The 22,784-nt window shown below is 39.2% G+C and overlaps 1 protein-coding gene across 1 annotated transcript in view; it reads left to right on the forward strand.

Annotated features, from left to right (window-relative positions):
• The window catches only part of OPN3 (opsin 3), a 50,376-nt gene extending 28,055 nt beyond the window's left edge, over positions 1 to 22,321 (forward strand). The window contains exons 2-4 of the mRNA XM_051821473.3: positions 10,039 to 10,358; positions 17,009 to 17,260; positions 20,707 to 22,321. Of these exons, the coding sequence (XP_051677433.3) occupies positions 10,039 to 10,358; positions 17,009 to 17,260; positions 20,707 to 20,970 (836 nt within the window). The 3' untranslated portion in view covers positions 20,971 to 22,321. The remainder of the gene's footprint in view (positions 1 to 10,038; positions 10,359 to 17,008; positions 17,261 to 20,706) is intronic.
• Positions 22,322 to 22,784: the final 463 nt, after the last annotated feature.

Consider the following 22,784-nt stretch of genomic DNA (forward strand, 5'->3'; position numbering starts at 1 on the left):
TACTCAAATGAAGATGGTCATCTTAATTTCCTCTAAAATTCTTCAGCCTAACAAAAATTTAGTTTAAAAAGTGATTTCTTGGGGCCAGCACTGTGGCACAGAAGATTAAAGCCCTGGCCTATAGCACCAGCATCCCATATGAACACCGGTTCAAGTCCCAGCTGCTCCACTTCCAATTCAGCTATCTGCTATGGCCTGGGAGGGCAGTGGAGTATGGCCCACGTCCTTGGGCCCCTGCACCTGCATGGGAGACCCAGAGGAAGCTCCTGGCTCCTGGCTTTGGATCAGCTCAGCTCTGGCCATTGCAGTCATTTGGGGAGTGAACCAGCAGAAGGAAGACCTCTCTCTCTGGCTCTACCTCTCTCTGTAACTCTGCCTTTCAAATAAATGAAATTTTTAAAAAGTGACTTCTATTAAAGGTAAATGCAGTTATAAAATCTGTGAATAGGCTAGGTAGCAGAGGGTTCAGTATGCATATTGAGGAGCCTACTCCACTAATAGAAAGTTTTTGATCATTCCCAAAGGAGATTTAGAAAATAACACAGCATGGACTTTGGACTTTGGGGGCAACCTGTGTGATTTAAATCTTGGCTATGTTATTAGCTTGTGACCTTGGTACCAGTTTTGCCTTGGTTTTATAATCTGTAAAACAGTGATAATAACAATAATTACTTCATGTTTCACAGAGCTGTTGGGAAAACTAAATGAGATAACAGGTAATCTGCTTAGAACAGCAAAGTAAGGACTTTCTCCAAGTGTTAGTGACTAAAGTCACCATTGTTCATTAAATAAAAGAGATATTAAGCCGGCGCCGTGGCTCAATAGGCTAATCCTCCGCCTTGCGGCGCCGGCACACCGGGTTCTAGTCCCGGTTGGGGCGCCGGATTCTGTCCCGGTTGCCCCTCTTCCAGGCCAGCTCTCTGCTATGGCCAGGGAGTGCAGTGGAGGATGGCCCAGGTGCTTGGGCCCTGCACCCCATGGGAGACCAGGAAAAGCACCTGGCTCCTGGCTCCTGCCAGGATCAGCGCGGTGCGCCGGCTGCAGCGGCGGCCATTGGAGGGTGAACCAACGGCAAAGGAAGACCTTTCTCTCTCTGTCTCTCTCTCACTGTCCACTCTGCCTGTCAAAAAAAAAAAATAAATAAAAGAGATATTAAATAAATTAAATAAAAAAGATATCCTCAACAGATATGCAATGGAAACAAAACTTCAAGCAGAATTAATGACCTGTGCAGAGAAAAAGCTTTTTCAAACATATTAAACATGCTGTTTTACTTTAATGTTGTTCATATATGAGTAGAGGCCACTAATTAATAAGGTAACATCTTTATTTAGCACCCTTCAAATAGTTTTGTTTCCATTACTATATGTGGGCAGATATAGTTAAACCGAATCGTAAAAAAAAAAAAGCTACCTCCATAAACCAATATTTATTCTTGAACAAGCAAAATGGCAATTTTTATTAGTTGGGAAAAATGTGCATCCACTTAATTTAGAAAATGTGATCACCACCTGACCAACTATCAAAACACAATGCAGGTTTCTATAATTGTTCACCTTATAGGCAGAGAGTTTGAAACACAGTCCATTCAGTGACTTACTTAAAATGAGCAAGAGAACTCACAATGAGGTGAATTATCACCCCCCATATTCTTTCCCAAATCTGTTTTGGTTCTGTTTTTTTTTTCCCCTAAGTTAATGCAGCACCATTCATTCATTTACCCAAGCCAGCAACCCCAGAAGTCCTTTGATTCTTCATCCATTCCCACAGCCAACAAAATTCACTTCCTCAAAGTTATTATCTCCTCCTCACCTCTCCTTCCACAGTGCACCACATTGGTTCTGTTCATATCACAGCACTTGTATGTCTCCACTAGGTTTCCCAGCAGCCAGACTTTTCCTACCCACATTCCTTTCTCCTCATTGCAGCTAGAGGGAACTTTCCATAAGGAAAAATCAAAATGAAGTAAAATTCTCTGGAACTGTCAAAGAAGTGAACAAAAACAGTACAATGACCCCTCAGAGCCCTTGGAATACACTCCAGAGTCCTCACATGGCATGTGAGGGTCTTCCTGGGAGAATTTCTCATCTTTCACTTCTCTCTAGAAATACCTGCTTCTACTATTTCGAGTTATTTACAAGAACCAAAATAGCATAATCTCTGTCTCACATAACCTGTTCCTGGAGTAGGATTGGCAGCTCCTTCCTCCATATGCCCCCCTCCTTTTTTTCAACCCTGTTGAAATGTATTTACTCTTTAAGACTCATTCAGGTTGGTTCCTGCTTCCCACATAAAAGTCTTTTCCTGAATTAGGTACTTCTCTTCTCACTGATAGTTTCTATTTCTACCCCCTTATCTGTGTGCTGCTTGAATGCAGGGACCATATCACATTAACATTTCACTTAACAGATAGGAATTAATAGATCTGGGTCATGATCCAAGAAATACCTAGTCTAAGCAATTACCATGTTTAGTGTATAAACTCCATTAGACAGCCTACAAGAGCTATTCAATGACGCCATCTAGTGGCAAATGGGAACACGACTGTTCTCTGGTGTCATTACAGTGATAGACTCATCATATATTTAAGCTCCAGAACGTTATCTGCTCTTGTGCCTTCTGCCTATTTTCTACTTATTCAAGCAGTTTTTCTCCCAGATATTCAACTATTCAATAATGAGAGTAATACATTATGCATTATTGTTTTATTAAACCCATTCACATTTTCATTCAATACACAGAAACACCTAATGCACCCATAATAAGACTATTATCACTATTTTACTGTCGAGAAAATTGAGTTTCAGAGAAGTTAATTTTTCCAGAGTTATATTGTAGTTATGTAAAGAAACTGGAATTGAATTTAGGACTTTGACTTTAAACATATTATTCTATTGTAGAATTTGTCACACTGTCCCCAAATTATTTATCATTCTGTCTATAATTTATCTTTCTTCCCCATTGCCTATTACGGCATCTCGCATGTTGTGGGTGTATGATATACATTGTAACTAAATGCACAATCATCAACTTATGTCACTAAGAACTACCATTGTCCCTGGTGTTGAAGGGGCAGTGGTACCAGGACCCGTTTCTATTAACTTTACTTTTAATATTTAACAAAACATGCTGACAGGTTGAATGCAAATATAAATTGTAATGGTACCTCAATCCATCTGCTATTTTTTAATGCTTAGGGTCTTTCTTTTTAGGGAATTAAAGATTTCAATTTCTTAATACATTTTTATTGCGGAATGAAATGAACACTTTTATTATATATTATATATATATATTAGCTTGAGATAAAACTTTTAGGAGAAAAGTGGAATGAAGATAATTTTCAATTATTGGTAATCTTTTTATACATACACATGCATGCAGTGAATCATTAGATTTATTATAACAGTAAGGTTTTAAAATGTTGATACTTACATAACTCTTTTAGACCTAAGATAAACAATTTAAGTGTCATCCTTTAAATACATGAGCACTTTAAGGAATGTAAAAAATAATTCTATTTGAGAAAATACTGGAAGAATATTCAAAGCTCCCTGTTGTGGACCACAGACAACCACAGAAAACAGAATTAACTTTGCAGCAGGGCTGGTAGTGACTGCCCTTCCTGCCTCTCTGGAATTTAAGGCACTACTTATATATATCTCAAAGGAAGAGAAAGAGAGAGGAGAGAGAGAGGGAGAAAAATCTCCCTTCTGCTGGTTCATTCCCCAAATACCTACAATAGCATGAGGTAGTGAATGCCAGGAGCATGGAACTCAGTCAGGGTCTCCCACATGGGTGGCAGCAACCTAACCACTTGAGCCATCACCTCTGCTTCCCAGGGTGCACATTAGCAGGAAGCTGAAATTGGAAGCAGAGCTGGAGTTCAAGCCCAGGCACTCCAGTATGAGACACTGGTGTCCCAAGCAGCATCCTAACCACTGTGCCCCATTCCTGGCCCCCCGAAGGCATTCTTGCATTTGAGAGTCTCACTTTGACTTTTTTTTTTTTTTATGCTTTACAATATTTATTGAAATGGAATTCTTTTTTCTAAGAGAAGGAAAATAGTAGAAAGAGGCAAACGTTTGGCCAAGCAATTAAGACCCCCACATCAGAGTTCCTGGGTTCAGGTGTCTCCCTAGTTCCAGCTTCCTGGGAATACATACCCTGGAGGCAGGAGTAATGGTTCAAATAATTGTGTTCCTGCCACCCTTGTGGGGACCAGGATTGAGCTCCTGGCTCCTTGCTTCAACCCTGGCTAAGTTCTTGGCTATTTCAGGCATTTGTGGAAGGAACCAGCAGACGGGAGATCATCCTTATTTCTCTGTCTGCCTGTTTCTCTTCCTCTCTCTGCCTCTCAAATAAATTAAATAAAGAAAGAAAGAAAGAAAGAATTTTAAATATAGTAGGAGACACTAATTAGTTTCAAGTTGTTTCTTAAGTGACTTTTATAAAAGAGGTACACTCACTTTGACTTTGTAGAAGTTTCTCTTCCAGCCAGAAATGCATACCCCAATCCTTTCTTTTCTGTAACATCGGTTCCATATTTTATGACCCAATTTTAATGCTATTTCCTATTGAAGCCATATCCCTATACAACCGCCCAGGGTATTTTTATGGTTTATTATGACATCGTAACCTAATGCCTTCTTATGCATCATACAGGCATATAGTCCCCCAATGGTGCCTATGAGTCAGTTCTGACTTTATCAGAACAGTCTTGTTATCGCCTAGATGATAGGAACCACGTGTCTTTGGTTTCTCCGACAAGACTTACTCAGCATGGTGGTAGGCACTTTACACATAACCTGATGGACCTGCAGTGTGCAGGGAAAAGCAGTGCAAGCACACTACCCCAGTAGAATTTGTGGGGAAGTAAAAGTCGCCCTCTAGTGGCAGCAGGTAGTGCAAAGGCAAAATTAGGGGTTTTGGAGTTCATCCCCTGTTCATAAAAGTTGTCTCCACTACCCTGCTGGTTCCTGAGTCTTCTGAGCCACAGACCTTCTTTCCTAAAAGCAGAGGTGCCCTCTGCAGAGTGATTTTCCCGGGGATTCATGTATAATTGGTGCCAGTTTGCAGCAGCCTTGTTTCCTTTTGCTTTCTGTAGTGTTAACGAGAAAAGATATACCACGTGGAATAATTACGCTGAATATAAGAATGTATGTGTGAAGTAGTTGTAAGACAGCCCATTTATTCCCATTCTGTTAACATGAGTTCTTAGCATGTGTTCTGGCAATCAACAGAATACAGCAAATGGTTTTGATTCCAGACTAAAATTCACTGGAAAAGATCGCATGATGGGGGCGGGGGTGAATGCTACATATTTTGCAAAGTTAGAGCACTTGATAGATCACCCTCAAAGACTAAGTCGGCCAACTAGAGCCAGCATTCAGTTCCATGCCCATGTTGTCATGGAGGACATGAAGAAAACAAGGTTTGCCGTCCCCCAATTTGTACTAATCTGTTGTAGTACTGAATATTGATGAGAGAAATCAGTCACTTGAAATTTATTATGCTTGCTGAGTCACAAGCATGGTCAAAAATTATATTAATACATTTAAAAACCTCTTTGATTTAAATAATCAGAAGGGAATTTGCTAACCTTGTGTGCACTGGCTTATCACAAAGCTGAGGGTTTTTATCCCCCAGTTGCAAGTCATCACCCTGTACTTGGCATCTCCTGCCTTATTTTAGTCCCCATTTCTGCACTCTGTTTCCTTCGTAGCACTTCACTAATTTACTTAAATTTTTAAAAAAATTTACTTGTTTGAAAGGCATAGTTACAGAGAGAGAGAAAGAGAGAGAGAGAGAGAGAGAGAGAGAGAGAGAGAGAGAAGAAAGAGAGGGCTTACATTTGCTGGTTCACTTCCCAAATGGCTGCAACAGCCAGGGCCAGGGCTGGGCCAGGCTGAAACCAGGAACCAGAAGCTTCATCCAGGTCTCCTACATGGGTGCGGGGGCCCAAGGACTTGGGCCACTTTCTGCAGCTTTTCCAGGTGCATTAGCAGGGAATTGGATTGGAAGTGGAATAGCTGGGGTACAAACTGTTGCCCATATCAGGTGCCAGTGTCACAGATGACAGCTTAACTCATATCTCTCTTGGGGTGGGTGGATAAGACACTGCTTGAGATGCCTACATCCCATATTGGAGTGTCTGGGTCCTTTAAATACTGACTCTTACAGGCAGCAAGTGACAGCTCAAGTACTTGGCTCTCTGTCACCCACGTGGGAGACCCAGATGGAGTTCCCAGCTCCTGGCTTCTCCTGCCCCATTTCTAGCTGTTGTGGACATTTAGTGAGTGAACCAGCAGATAGGAGCTCTTTCACTCTGCCTTTCAAATACATGAAATAAATAAATAAAATTTTAAAAAATTATCTCTCTTATCCATTGGGCTTTAAGCTCCAATAGGCACTTGTTTTCATTCACCTCATTATATTTATTGCCTAGCACATGATTGAAACATGGTAGGTGAGCAATGAGCAGTTAATGACTAAATGAATTAATGAATGACCATGAATGTATGCTCATAACTCTTTTTATATCAGTTTATTGCTTTTACCATAAGAATTCCTTCAACTCTAAGGTAATTGAGATTTACTAACTCAAAACAGTGCAATTATTTGCACTAACTTTTCTTGCCTGTAAAGAACTAAATCATATTCAATGTAAGTTAACTATATGTTCAGATCAAATCATATTTTCACATTTAAAGGCAATTGCAAAATTAAAATGCTATTATGTATAATAATGACAATTGTAACTAAATAAAACCAACAATGTCTCATTACAGTCAATTTATGATGGCATTATCTTTAGGTTTTTAGGTTTCTTTCTAGGAATATAAGCAGTTAAGGGAAAGATAATACCACTTATTAAATAAAAATTTAAAAATACAGATAGATTTCAGAAGACAGAAATCTGACTTGGTAGTTTTTTTATCCTTGTTAAGTATTTATTAGAATTGGAAGCTAAGCCCATTTTTTCCATTATATCACTAATTTCTCAAGTGTTTTCTTCTACTGCATTCCAAAATTCCGTCTTCTGAGCATTTATTGGAAACCACTGCGTCAGACCTGGGAATAATACTCCCTCAAAACCTATCATGGTATAAATGAACATTGACTATGTTCTGTCCGTGCTTTCCGAGTCTAGGGTCTCTTCATTTCACACTTCTGTAATCCAGCATCAAAGAATTTTATAACATAAAGAGATTTTCAATTTTGGGAAAAGAATAACAGACTGAAGTCTAAAGAGCCTATCATTTCCTACGGCATAGAGCGGCTTAGTGGGAGCTAGAACTTGCCCCCAGGCCTCCCTACTTCCTGGGAGACCAGTCTTATTTTTATTCAGTTTTGAAGCCACTTTTCCTTCAACCTCTTTCCATCTACACGTTAAACAAATATTTATGCTGATGTGTTCTAGGTAGCTCACAATTCCATTTTCTTCCCCATATTTGTTCATTTATATACCTTGTAGTTTCTAATCTTGGTAAATGTGAGCACCCTCCACTCACTAGACAGGTTAAAAATTTCTAAGTTTTAATAGCTTGTTTATTAAATAACTCATTTGTTTAATAAATGGCTGTATTCTATTGATATTAGTTGTTAAATGACTCTAGCATCCAGAATTCATTGTTCATTCCTTTAACGTTACCCTTGTTGAGGCCCCATCATATCTTGCTGGACTAGTGCAATAAACAGTCCTCAGGCTGGTTTCCATGTGTTTCTGTATTGTTGTGAGAATGACTGACCTTCAAAGCAGAAATGAGGAAAAGGAAGAAAATGTAACTGTCACTTTATTTTTTTCTTTTCCTATGAGTTTATTATTTTTAGCTTCAAAATGTAATTGTTTTTAATATTCTTTGATTCATTTCATATGTAAACATTTTTTAATTTTTTAATACACTTTTTAAAATTTTCCCCCAGAAACCTTTTATTTAAGGAATACAAACAATATATTTAATAATTACAACTTTAGGAACATGGTAAACATTTTTATATAAATACATATATACTATTTGTCTTGAGAAAAGAGATATTAATGTCACAAAGCAAGAAATTCATGATAATGATCATAGCTTGGGAAAGAAGGATATATTGTCATGTACAAGGTATGCTTCAGTGAAGCAGTACTTATGATTATATACCAAATGGTATGACATACTCAGAATTTTTTTCTTCACTTTTTTAAAATTTTAGATCAGTTTTTAACAGATTCAATATGGTTTGTAGGTACGATTCTAAGAACATATGACATTTACTTCCTTCCTCCCTCCCCCTTTCTCCTTTCTACCCTCCTTTCTTTTCCCTTTCTTCTTTTAGTTTTTGAGATAACATATTTTAAATTTATATTAGAATAAAAAAGGTTTAATACATCACCAAATAAGAAGTTTGGCAAGTAAAAAGCAAAAAGACCCTGGTTTAATGGGAATATAGATAACAGCTATACACAATAATTGAATAGAAAAATGACCATTTCACTCATACAAACTCAATTTTAAAGTAATCAAAGATCATTAAAACTATGGTAATATAAGCTTCTGAACCATTGGTTTGAACTGTCACTTTTGTGATTAAAAAAGTGCAAGAGAGTATCAGATTTAAAAATATCTATTTCCTAAAGGAAAATGTTAATCAAATAAACAAAATATCACCTTAGCTAGAAATTAAAAGCTTTCTCCATGTGGCTAAGTTTCTCCCTAGATTTCTCTCTACATTTCTCCCTCCATCTTCTCTGAGCTCCAGCATCTCCAAATCGTGTCATCATTTGTATGCCCTTTGATGTCCTTTTATGCCTCCACCCTCTGGTGTGTAATTATTCATTCTTCTGGAATGAATTCCTCTTGCTTTGCTGTGTACACAAATGTTCCTTTTTTAATGACTACAGTACATTGTGCTGCAGCATTTGCCCAATCTATTGTATATTGCATAGTTGTTTATGCATCTGCATACCTTTCCAATATCCAGAGTTATATCTCTTAGTCATCATGGAGCCTCCAAGATGGGCATGGTGTCTGGCACATGATAGGTAATCAGTTGGTGCTTGTTGAGTGAATAAATCATTCCCTTGGAAGCAACAGGGAAATGCACAAATAATATTACTCAAGTCAATTTGTTGCAAAATAGAGGTGTAAAAGAAGGCTATGGGAGCACAGAAGAACATATTTCCCCTCCCCTTGCCGCAGTCCCTTCATGGAGATAGCTTATAGGTTGATACCTGCTAGCAGGCATGAAAAGGCAACTCTGCATAATTTCACCATGACTTTGGTCACTTCCACCTTGTGGAACTTACGTCTTTATTGCTAAATCAGAAATAGCTGAGAGAAGGCAAACTGAAAGATACACTTTTTTTTTTTTTTTTTTTTTTTTGACAGGCAGAGTGGACAGTGAGAGAAAGAGACAGAGAGAAAGGTCTTCCTGTGCCGTTGGTTCACCCTCCAATGGCCACCACGGCTGGCGCGCTGCGGCCGGCACGTTGCGGCCAGCGAACCACGCTGATCCGAAGGCAGGAGCCAGGTGCTTCTCCTGGTCTCCCATGGGGTGCAGGGCCCAAGCACTTGGGCCATCTGCCATTGCCTTCCTGGGCCACAGCAGAGAGCTGGCCTGGAAGAGGGGCAACCGGGAAAGAATCCGGCACCCTGACCGGGACTAGAACCCAGTGTGCCAGCGCCGCTAGGTGGAGGATTAGCCTATTGAGCCGTGGCGCTGGCCTGAAAGATACACTTCTAATGACTTTCTCTGACTTGCTCTGGAGTTTGTTTTTTGACAGAAAACTGCAGTATTAGGGCAGGGCTGATTGTAAGACTTTAATTTTTGTCCTACTAAAATCGACATGCCATTTCCTACTATATTTTTTCTTTGGATAAATATGTTTCCAACCCAATTTTCTGGGGCCCATAGGGCACTTAGTCCTAGGTGTTTGGGCTTTTAGAGCTCTCCATCTGTCTCAGATACCCTGTAAGGCATTTCCTGTGGCAAATTGATCACCTCTCTGTTTTACCCCTGCATCATGCTATGCTTTTCCAATTTCTCTTCTTGCAGGGATTGTTTCCATTACCACCCTAACTGTGCTGGCCTATGAACGTTATATTCGTGTGGTCCATGCAAGAGTGATCAATTTTTCCTGGGCCTGGAGGGCCATTACCTACATCTGGCTCTACTCACTGGCGTGGGCTGGAGCACCTCTCCTTGGCTGGAACAGGTACATCCTGGACATACACGGATTAGGCTGCACCGTGGACTGGAAATCCAAGAATGCCAACGACTCCTCCTTTGTGCTCTTCTTATTTCTTGGCTGCCTGGTGGTGCCTGTGGGTGTCATAGCCCATTGTTATGGCCATATTCTGTATTCAGTTCGAATGGTGAGTTGAAGACTACGAAGGCCTCTCCCCTAGAGAAATGTTGTGTGGGCAAGAATCAAAGTCTTTCTGTGTAATTAGTACTTTCACAGGGCTGAAGTAGCTTTAGGGGACTTCCTACAGTCCTTTTTTTTGGGTAGAATTTTGCATTGAGTCACTCTGAAAAGATCAATGGGAGACGTCTCTCTTACTTCCTTTTCAGTATAAGCACTATGAGTCACTCTCCTAAAGATCAGTGAGGACTAACATTTACTCTCTTTACATCATTCTCTAAATCAAAAGAAGGAAGGAAAGGGATTCTGTACAGAAAAAGCAACAACAGCATAAAAGTCCCTACATTATCCAGCACTCTATGAATTCCAGAACTCTAAAGAAGAGGATTCCACACTTCCCATAATGTTATTGACTTAAAGCTCTCATGAACCCATTGCTGGAGAATGGCACAGGTGTTTTGTCTGGCAGCCACTTGAGAATTAAAGGAAAAGAATTGAGCACAGAAATGTCTTGTGTTGGGCACCAACTAGAAGGACATTCAGACTAACAAAGAGTGGGGGGACATTCCATACCCCAGCTTCTAACTTGGGCTGTGCACATTTCCTTATTCACTCACTGCCGCCTCTCTTACTTTACCTGTCCTCTGCTTTCATCAGAACTCTCCAGTCTTGCTCACTTTCTGTTTTCAAACCAAACGTTGCCATATGCATCACTTTAAATCATGACTCATTTTCCTCAACTTGTCTCTATTTTCCTTATATAAATTCATTTTATTAAAAGAAATCCCTGAATCAATCCAATAATTTGTTTTCTCCATGCCTGTAGTCAAGCTGCAAAGAGGAACTGGAAGAAAACCCATACCTGTCCATACTCAGATGTTCCCTCAGCCCTGGAAAGCAATCTTTGTATCCTTACATGGTCCATGGTCTCCACACCATGCTACTACAAATCCTGACTTTAATCTCTTATCCAACTAGCCATCCAAAATAATCACATTTCTTATTTATTGTATACAATAAAGCCAATAGCACAAACTACCTCATCTCCCCGCCTCACTTTATACAAATATGCATGTCCACACTGATCCTCTCTCCTCAGTTTCAGCGTGAGAGGCACTGTAACCCAATACCAAACTGATCCTATATTCTGATTGTTCCCTCAGCCTACTGTCTGCCCCCAGGAAACTCAAGTGTAATACATTTCTCTTTTACGATACCTTCGAACTCTTCCTCACTACTGGCTCTTTTCCTTTGGTCTATAAGTGTGATAACTTAAATACCAAGTCTAGGCTCATTTTTGCTGTCACTTTATTTCTACTCATTGTTAACTAAAAGGATCGTGGGTAACTTCTGGTGCCACATTGTCACTCAGTAGGCATTCACTTAACCAATAGTTATTGAGCCTCTAAAACATATTGATTACTTACTATTAGGAGTGAAAGTTTGTGTCTCTCCCAAGTTCATATGTTTATATCTAATCCCCAATTTGGTAGTATTTGGAGAATGGGCCCTTTAGAAATTAGTTATGGTTAGGCCGGCGCCGCGGCTCACTAGGCTAATCCTCCGCCTAGCGGCGCCGGCACACCGGGTTCTAGTCCCGGTTGGGGCACCGGATTCTGTCCCGGTTGCCCCTCTTCCAGGCCAGCCCTCTGCTGTGGCCCGGGAGTGCAGTGGAGGATGGCCCAGGTGCTTGGGCCCTGCACCCCATGGGAGACCAGGAAAAGCACCTGGCTCCTGGCTCCTGCCATCGGATCAGCGCGGTGCGCCGGCCGCAGCGCGCCGGCCGCGGCGGCCATTGGAGGGTGAACCAACGGCAAAGGAAGACCTTTCTCTCTGTCTCTCTCTCTCACTGTCCACTCTGCCTGTCAAAAAAAAAAAAAAAAAAAAAAGAAATTAGTTATGGTTAGGTGAGTAGATGAAGTCCTGAGAGTGGGGCTCTGGTCTGAGTGTTAATGTCAGCAGAACCTCTCTCTCTCTCTCCCTCACCCTCTCCCTCCCCCGCTCCTTCTCACTCTCTCCCAAGTGTGTACAAAGAAGAAGTCACATGAGCACACAGTGAAATAGTGGCCAAGACACGAGGTCTCAGAAAAAAATTGCCAGCACCTTGATCTTGGACTATCCAGCTTCTGGACCTGGGAAATAAATTTCTATTATAAAAAATTTTTATTTAGTGAATTCATCCAATATTTATTCCTCAACCCATTGCAAATTGTGCCTTCTTCCACTTCCTCTACTACACTCTCACTGAAATAGCTCTCATTTAAGGTCATTAATGATCTGCCAGAAGTTAAACCCAGTGGATACTTTTCTATTTCTGTATATTTTCTGAATCTATGACCATGGAGTCTGTTGACAGCTTCCACTGCTTTGTGATGTTGTCCTCCCATTGCCTGTTGAACCCCATCCTCTGCTGTCTTTATTGCTTACTCAGGCCCCATCTTCTCACATCCCTTTCAAACACATTTCTTCCTTGGATCTGTCCAGTTTTCTATGCTTAGCTCTTGTTCATGCTGTGTACACACTGTCCTTGGGTGATTTTGTATGCTGCCAGAATTTTTCCTTCTAACAAGAACTTGCTGAATTTTAAATACCTTTTTGCAATTCAAGTCTTTTTTCTGACTTCTATCAGGAGTTCATAGTTAACTGCCTATTAAACACCTTCACTTCGGTGTCCCACAGTCTCCTCAAGTTTATGTATGTGAAAATTAATTTGCCATCTTTTCCCAAAAAATTGATACTTTTCCATTCCTTTTCTTATTGAATGGTTATCATGCCTAGCAAACTACACCAAATTAGGGAGTAGCCTTTGACTATTCTTCATCTGTGTCTGCCACCAAACCCAACTAATGCCAGTTTTTATCTATTTCACTTAGATATTACTCCATATATCCATGTTTTTCCCACTCCAGCTTCTATAAACTCAACTCAAAAAGACCTTAGTTCTCCTTCCTTTATATCTTGCTTTTTTCTAATCCATTCTCTGCATATAACCAACAGAGTAATTGTTCTCAAATATTACCTTCAGGGGTTCCATTGACTTTATAAAGGAAAATAAGACCAGATCCTGTATGGTGTACCCTGTCTACCTTGCCATCTTGCTTATGTCCAGCTGCACTATTTCTTGTCCTTGAATCGTTCATGTGTTTTGTTTCCTTGCCTTAACACATGTTCATTCTTTAGAATATTCTGTTTCTCCTCTTACTTGGCAAATTCCTCCTCACACTAGAAGGCTAAGATCAAGATTTTCTCACTCCGACCCAATCTCAGAATTGGCTAACTGCTGTGTGTACTCCCATGCCCATCCTGGTAACCTCCCCCATGGCAGGTGTCACTTATTGAATCAGTCTATGTGCCTATCAACTTCACTGAATAACAAATTCCTTAAGAGCGGAGAATAAGTCTTATTTATTTTTTCACCTATAATGGGAACAAGACCCTCATACAATAAATACCATCACACTTTTAGGATAAATTACAAGCAGAGGACATAAAAAGAGGAATAGAGGCGACTGCTGAAAGTGTGAAAAAGCTTGACTTCAGAATGTACAGTTGCCTCAACAGCGAACTCTTATTTCCTGATTCAGCAAGGGGTGACTCATAACAGCAACGGAGACTTAGCTCCTCTCTTGGGAACGAGGACTCACAGTGAAATCTTTGAAAACTGACAGTTGCCTAGATCAATAAGCACTAAGCATCAACCAATAAATAAAATTTATTTAGGCAGAGGACGCTTGTAGCAGGAATTCTGGAGAATTTATCTCAAGGGGTTCATTTTTTAGGACAAATTTGTGCATGTGCTCGGCTCTTGCTACATCTGTAGCAATTTTCAAAAATATTCTTAAATAATTGAATAAAAAGAGTGAGACATGAAGTAGAGCTCTTTACTTAGAAAACATTTAATGAGTAGAATGAAGGAATAGAGACTGATGAAACTAAGAATTAAGAAATAGATATATGAAAAACATCATGGAATTTTCACATGTGTAAACCCAGATAGTGTGAAATATTGGTCAATAACTTTTCCTTGTACCAAAGAGGAACTGGGAGAGTACAGACCAATGTCTGCTTAGATTACCTTCTCTAGCATGCATGGAATTCCCAGATGATAAATAAGCACTCTGACTTGATAAATGGTGAGAGATGTTGAGAACTGACTTGCTCAGGAAAATGACACAATAAAACTATTGAGACCCAGGTATCAGAGGCTTAAGGCATTGGATGGAATGGGAGGCAAATGACTAGATGTGGTTACTAATTGAGACTTGGAAGAGTTTCAAGCTATCAAAAATCATGATTCCAAATATCCTATAGTATTATAAAATCACATATGTATATAATAATTATGTTAGTTTCAAATATAGTTCAAGTATAAATAAATATTTAACCTTGAAAGCAACCTCACAAAGTCCTATATGTGGAACTGGAACCAAGGTTATGTTTATTCTAATAGGTTATTCATTTTAACTACACTCATCTTTACTCTGAAAGAAGGTGATTAATTGACTTACTCAGTATCACACTGGCAGCAAAAGTGGGACAAGAACTCAGATCTAATTCCAAATATAGAGCTGTTTTATCTTTTAAGAAAAGATTTATATATTTATTTGAAAGCTAAAATGACAAAGAGCGAAGGAGGGAAGGAGGGAGGGGGAGAGAGAGAGAGAATCTTCCATTTGTTGGTTCACTCCCAAAATGACTGCAACAGGCATGGCTGAGCCGGGCTAAAACCAAGAGCCAGGAACTCTTTCTGGGTCTCCCATAAGAGTAGCAGGGGCCCAAGTGCTTGGGCTATTTTCTGCTTTCTCCAGTGCATTAGCAGGGAGCTGGCTGGGAAGTGGGGCAGCTGGGAACTGGTGCCCCATCTTGGGATGCTGACGTTGCAGCTGGTGCCTTAATCAGCTGTGCTGCAACACTGGCTCCCCACATCTAGAGCTTTTACCAAAACCCCACAACCTTCCTAAATACTCTTAAGGAGGACCCTCCCCTCAAAGCATTATGTTCTGAAAAGAGGATAATATCTTATCACTTAAACAGAGTAATTTATTTTAAAACAGAGTTACACATGTGGATAACATACTAGAAATTTAACATGTACTCTCCCTCTACACACATTATTGTCTCTGTTCTAAAAAACACTTTAATTTTCTGTTTTCTTTATTCTTTGTCAGTCTGAATTCATGATTTTACTGGGAATATAGCTTCTGAAATATAATCTTAGATGATCTCAACTGTTTAAGAATATCAGTTCAAATCTATTGTAAAAAGCTATACCACACATTATAGGTGATTTCTTTGGAAAATTTTTCCCTAATTTTTATGGCAATGCCAGAACTAAAAGGCATTAAAATGTAATATGTTTCCTAGTTAAAAATTTTCAAGGCCAAGTATCAACTGCGTGGACCATACCTTTTAAAAAAGCAATGTAGGGGTCGGTGCTGTGGCATAGCAGGTAAAGCTGCTGCCTGCGGTGCCAGCATCCCATATGGGTGCCAGTTCAATTCCTGTCTACTCCACTTCCGATCCAGCTCTCTGCTACGGCCTGGGAAAGCAGTAGGAGGTGGCCCAAGTTCTTGGGCCCCTGCACCCACATGGAGACCCAGAGGAAGCTCCTGGCTCCTGGCTTTCGTCTGGGCCAGCTCCAGCCATTGTGGCCATCTGGGGAGTGAACCAGTGGATGGAAGACCTCGCTTGCGCGCGCTCTCTCTCTCTCTCTCTCTCTGCCTCTCTGTAATTCTGCCTTTCAAATAAATATGCAAATCTTTTTTTTAAAAGAGCAATGTATAAAACAATTGTATTTTGTAGGAAAACTGGTATAATTTCTGAGATTGTTCAGAAGTAACCATTTTATTTTAGAATATACTTTTGATGTGTAGGAATATCCTTTTACCTTAATAGCACATTTATAGTAATAATAGGAGAAACATCTAAAGAAACTTTTATCAAAGAAACTCTTAAGAACTTTCAGACTGTGGGTCGTATCTCCTCGGTACCTTTAATGGGGACAGACTAGGAGTGGATGTGCTGATTTCAGAGGAATGGGACTCCCTGGGTTTTACCAAGTGCTGTCCTCTGTGAGCCTTTGATGAAAGTAACTACACAGTCATCAAATCTCACTTTGTAGTCATTAGCAGTGAATTGAAAGACATAGTAGTTTCCAGCAAGAACACATTTCGGAATTAAGTTCTTACCAAGATCAGCTAAACATTTAACCATGCAGAACTCCTGACCTGATGTTACGTTTGCTGCATGGTTTGAGGACTTGTGGCTTAATGATCTGGATATAGAAGTTTCCAAGATCATACCGAAATCGTTTCCATTTTATCATGACTCTTTCAGGTTATCTTTTAGCGATTGGAAACCTAAGCAAAATAATTTGTTTTATTCTCATCATGTAAATTAGAAAAGCATTAAAAGCCATTAAAGGATGGAATAGACCATGTGTTTCAACCACAACATATTACAGATAAGGAGACTGAGGCTCAGGAAGTTACAGCTGGGCTTGGCCACAGCTCTTGAATCACAAGTCAGACTCCCACGGTCCTGGTCAGTTCTCTTTTCACTCAGGCAGGGTCTAGAATGATGTCTGCATATCTGCTATAGAAACGGTGAAAAACAGTTCATTCACTTTGGAACTGCTTCCCTTCTTTCTCTTCTCTGCAGCTTCGTTGTGTGGAAGATCTTCAGACAATTCAAGTGATCAAGATTTTGAGATATGAAAAGAAAGTGGCCAAAATGTGTTTTTTTATGGTCTTCACCTTCCTGATTTGTTGGATGCCTTATGTTGTAATCTGTTTCTTGGTGGTTAATGGTTATGGGCACCTGGTCACGCCAACACTATCTATTGTTTCATATCTCTTTTGTAAATCAAGCACTGCATACAATCCAATTATTTACATCTTCATGATCAGAAAGGTAAATTTTGTAATTGACTTACTGTTTTCATGTTAGGGGTGGAGCTGGTAGCTATAAGACTTTTAGAGAAGTAATTCAGAACAGTTTTGATGATAGAATTCAGGAAGATAGGCAGGATATTTCCAAAGAAAATGATAACATCTGCCAATAGAAGTTCACATTTGTTAGGTACAGTTTTATTAAAATTAGTATTTAATTCATCAGAAATATTTTATATTTTGTAATAATAACGGTCACAAAGTTAATACATTTAGAATTCTTACTGCATTTTTAGGAGATTTATTTTATATATTTGAAAAACAGAGAGAGGGAGAGATAGAGATCTTCCATGTGCTAGGTCACTCCCCTGATGGCTGTGACAGCTGAGTCTGGGCAAGCCTGAAGCCAAGAGCCATTAGTTTCATCCAGGTCTCCCACACGGGTAACAGGGGCCCAAGCACTTGGGCCATCCTCCTCAGCTTTCCTAGGCACATTAGCAGGGAGCTGGCTCAGAAATGGAGCAGCTAGGGCTCAAACTGGTGCCCATTTGGGTTGCCTGAGTTGCAGGAGGCAGCTTAACTCGTTGTGCTACAACTCTAGCCCCAAAACTGTTTTTACAAAACCCCATGAAATACAAACTAGTATTGCTGTTTTGTTTACGGGTTATGGAATATGTTCAGAACATTTAAATAACTTTCCTAATCCAGGAATTGCTGGTGCTATGATTTGATCCTGGTTTGATTGAATCCACAAATTCAGTGCTTACCAACCTCCTTACCTGGCATTACTCTTAGCCATCAACCTGGGCTTTTATTCACCTGCCATGACCAGTATGTAGCCAAATTGTAGGTCTGTTGGGAAGCTTGTTATCTGTTTCTGTAGTAGAGATGTTTTGACTTGATGGATGTCAGTCTTGGCAGTGAAAGCCTGCAGTATGATTAATATAAAGATGAAGCTCTAAATTTAAAGATCACAGAATTTAAAAGTTTTAAAGAATTGCTAATGTTTCTATTGGAATTTTAAAAGTAGTAGGTCACAGTAATAGGGCATAATTGTGGTGTCACCTATGACACCAGCATCCCATATCCAAGTGCCAGTTGGAATCCCAGATGCTCTGCTTCCAATCCAATTCCCTGTTAATGTGCCTGGGAAAGCAGAGGAAAATGGCTCAAGTACTTGGGCCCTTGCCACCCATGTGAGAGACCAGTATGGAATTCCAGATTCCGGGCTTGGGCCTGCTCCAGAACCTGGTCATTACAGCCATTTGGGGAGTGAACCAGTGGATGGAGAGACCTCTTTCTCTCCCTCTCTGTCTGTCACTCTGCCTTCCAATTAAATAAAATAAATCTTTAAAAAATAATAGTAAGTACTCTGCCTTCTAATACTCAAGAGTTTGGAAGAAGAGGGCCCTTTATATTAACCTTATTGTGTTCAATGCCAAATTTCCCTTTCTCTTCTATGCCTTTCCTTTTCTCTGAATATTATTGGTTTTGGTGTATTCTCTCCATGAATTCACTCTCACATGGCTGGTCTTCTCCTTTCATGTCACCTTCCATTAGTCTGTTTCCTTTAACCCAGAGGTATTAAACTTGAAGTAATCAGAATATAAAAAATCCCTTGAATTGGTCTCCAGAGAGCCTTTGAATCTCCTCAAATTGTTTATAAATTTTTAAAATCATGTGCACATGTAAATTTTTTCTAGTGAAAAGTACTGTAACTTTAATGAATTTTCCATAGAAGTGAAAGATATTTTAAGGACCACCACCTTAGTAGGCAAATATCAAACACATTTATTAACAATTATTAGTTGCAGTCTTTCTCTCAGCTAATGGGCTTTAAGTCAATGTCTTTAAAACCTTAATGTGCATATGCCACATTTGTAAATATTCTTAAAAATGCATATTCTGATTCAGAATGTCTGTACACAATATTCTGCACTCCTAACAAACTCCTGCATGGTCCTGATGACTCTGGAATCCAGAAGCACACTTTAAACAGGAAATACAGGGACAGGTGTCTGATTCAGCAGTTAAGCTGCCACTTGGGATGCCTGCATCCTGTACAGAAGTGCCTGGGTTCAGTATTTGTTGCTCTTCTGTCCAGGTTCCTACTAATGTGTATCTGAGAGGCTGCAGATGATAATTCAAATAGTTGGATCCCTGCTACCCACATGGAGAACCAATGAAGTTCCAATCTCCTGGCTTTGCTGTGGCCCACCTTTGCTATTTTGGGCATTTGAGGAGAAAACCAGTGTTTGGGAGTTTCTTCTTTGTCTTTCTGTTTGTCTGTTTCTCTCTGTGTGTGTCTCTCTCTGCCTTTCAAATACACATATAAAAATTTTTTTAAAAAATGAAATCTAAGAGATATGATAAACAAATAAGACAATGGCCCTTGTCAATGAGCTTACCATTTACATAAGAAAAAAATTTTGTCATACACACAGGTAAGCTTTTATAATAAGAATATTTTTAGCACACATAACCTGACCTACAAAATAATGTTTTGGTGAATAAATTCTGAAGCAAATGAATATTTTAAAGTATGCATATAAACTAAATGCTAACTTGGTTATAAGAAAACAGAAATCGATGTAGCTGCTTAGTATTTTCTTAATTGATTTTTCCTGATTTTGGAAAGCATAGGTACTAAACTTTTTTCTATAAAAAAAAGGATAACAGCTAAATTGGCCTTTGATTTGTGTATTTTACTGATCACAACCTCAATGTTTGAGTGTATTAAAGGGAAGTTTATGTTCACTCAAATCAGAGTCCTCAGTCTCATGCATTTAATGGAGGATAGAATCTGTTTAAGGAAGTCATTTAGGAATCTAAGTTCCTTCCATTCTGTGATGTTTCCATCTTCAGACCTTGACATCCCAGGGTTCTCATAGAAGTGGAAGAACAAAGAGAGCTGTGAATGTGGAGAATGTGTTTTATTCCAGACACAGGGAAGAATTATGCGTACTGGTGAACACTAACAATCCGTGTTGTAGTATTTTTTTCCCCAAATGATTTGTGATTTTGATAGAAAAATATTCTTCACATAATTATAGGAACATTAGTGAGCACACCATGCTCTAATCTCTGCCAGGAAGCAACTTGTCTGATTTTTACCATTTCACTCGTTTATAGCACTACAACTTAGTAGGTGCTCACTGAATATTTGTGGACTGAATTAATGTTCAAAATATCTGAGAGAAACAAATACAGCTGCCCTCATAGACAATGCATGCAAATTGAAGCTATGGAGATTTTAAGGTATTGAAATAGTCCTATAATTAATAAGGATTAAAATAAGACATATAATGCCGCAGTGACTTAGATATGAACAGTATCATGTAACTCCACACCCACATCAGCTAACAAACAAAAAACAACGTGTTAAGCTCAACTAATTTTCTTGCATGTTAATCCAAATTGTGGGCCAGACTTTTACTTAATATTCAACTTTATTTTTTCTCTGCCCAGTTTCGAAGATCCCTTTTGCAGCTCCTGTGTTTCCAGCCACTGAGATGCCAGCAGCCTCCTAAAGACCTGCCAACTGTTGGGAGTGAAATGCAAATCAGACCCATTGTGATGTCACAGAAAGATGGGGACAGGCCAAAGAAAAAAGTGACTTTTAATTCTTCCTCCATCATTTTCATTATCGCCAGTGATGAATCACTAGCAGTTGATGACAATGAGAAAGCCAGTGGGCCCAAGGTCGATGTAATCCAAGTTCGTCCTTTATAGGAATGAATAATAGTAATGAAAGATGGGAGCCTTAAATCGGACACTATGTATAGACTTCCGTTAAAAAGACTGTCCCAAAATACCCATTCTATGTGAATCAGCAGAACTTTTGTGGCCCAGCAGGAAATCTGAATTACTCTCTGGCCTCAGGAAGCATTTGAGCAAGACAAATTTTTTAATTCAATGGGTGCTTTATGTAATGAAAAACAACTTGTGGCACAAGATGGGCATCTGGCACCATCCTCTTCTAACGTGTGGGACATTTTCATTTTAAATATATTTTTAAATAGCTATATTTTCCAAGGCACATAATTACATTTTTCTCAAATATATTTCACTGTAAAAATAACTTTGTTTCATACACATGTGTCAAATAATTAGAAAATCTTGAATTTTCTGTGGAGTTGGGTTCTATTCAGTGTTGTGTCATATGTTTGACTAAATCATATTTATGAAGGAGATAATTCTAGGGTGGAAAGAAAATGAATTCCGTAACTTAATCTGAACCAGAATAATTGTTAGATGAGTAGTATAAGAGGAGTCTCAGAATAATTTACTGCTGAGGATGCCCTTGAAGATACTACCTAGACACATCACAGCAAAGAGAACAGGATGGTGAATCTCAAGGTAATCGTGATATATAGCTAATTTTACAATTTTGGAGGATGTACATGGTGAAGATGACGATGATGACACCTTGCTTTCTCCATCTATTTCACTTCAAACATGAGAATGCTAGGATTTTCCACAATTTTTCCCAAGAGTGCTGGATTTAGAAAAGGAATTCCACACAAACAAACTTAAATTTGAAGGAATTGAAGTATAGAAATGTATTCATGGAATATATTATTTAATCTTTGTTACTCATCAATCAGTCCGCTGGAAAACTCATGGTCAGTGTTGCCAGACAGGCCATTTTTCCACAGGTGACTGTTTGAACTCACAGGAGACTATAATGTGCTACAACCACTAAATATGTTCCTTTTTCAAAATGATTATTTTCATATGATTGTTTTTGGGAAGAAGCTCAAAGAAAGCTCTCTGCCCTCCCTCTGTTTGCCTAAAAGTAGGCCAGACCTTTACTAATCTGTCCTCCCCCAATCTACCATAGAGGAAAAGTTGATCACCAGAGACAACCTTAGACTTCTCGTAACCTGGAGACAGCACCAGAGAAATCTTGGTAAACTCCCATTTATTTTCCATTCCATGATCTGCCACTGCTACAGGCTCCAAGCCCTTTTACTTGGTCTTGTTGAACATCTAAGCCAGCTCTTTGAGACTTACTCATTCCCTGTGTATCTTCCATGTACATATGAAAAATACAGGTTAATAAAGTTTTGTTTGTGTTTGATTTTCTCTTGTTGTGTTTTGTCATCGGGATCCCAGCCAATGAATCCAAGATGGATAAAAGTAAAAATTACTTTTTCCTTCCCTGCAAACTAAACATGGATTATTAGAACTCGAGAATTTCTTTGACAATGTAGAAAAGAAACACTGAATTTTTTCACTTTGTTGCCTAATTCTTATATTAGATAACTCTCCCTGGACTGTTGGATCTTCATAATTATTCACATTTGAAGGACTTCTAAATGACTCCATCAGCCTATTGAAGACAGAAGAACCGAAGAAAATGTTTCATTATATGTACTTTTTAAAATCAAGTTTATTTCTGGACTGCCACAGTATGTAGCTCAAGAATAAGCTACTGAATTGCTTTTGAGTGTCTGAACAAGAATAACATATGGCTTAATATTTCTAAACATATGGCTTAATATTTCTACCAAAACTGTCTCCCCTTTTTTCCTCTCCACTGT

Source organism: Oryctolagus cuniculus, chromosome 13 (assembly GCF_051225735.1).
Source record: "Oryctolagus cuniculus isolate XC-2025 breed Fujian yellow rabbit chromosome 13, ASM5122573v1, whole genome shotgun sequence".
Lineage (NCBI taxonomy): Eukaryota > Metazoa > Chordata > Mammalia > Lagomorpha > Leporidae > Oryctolagus > Oryctolagus cuniculus.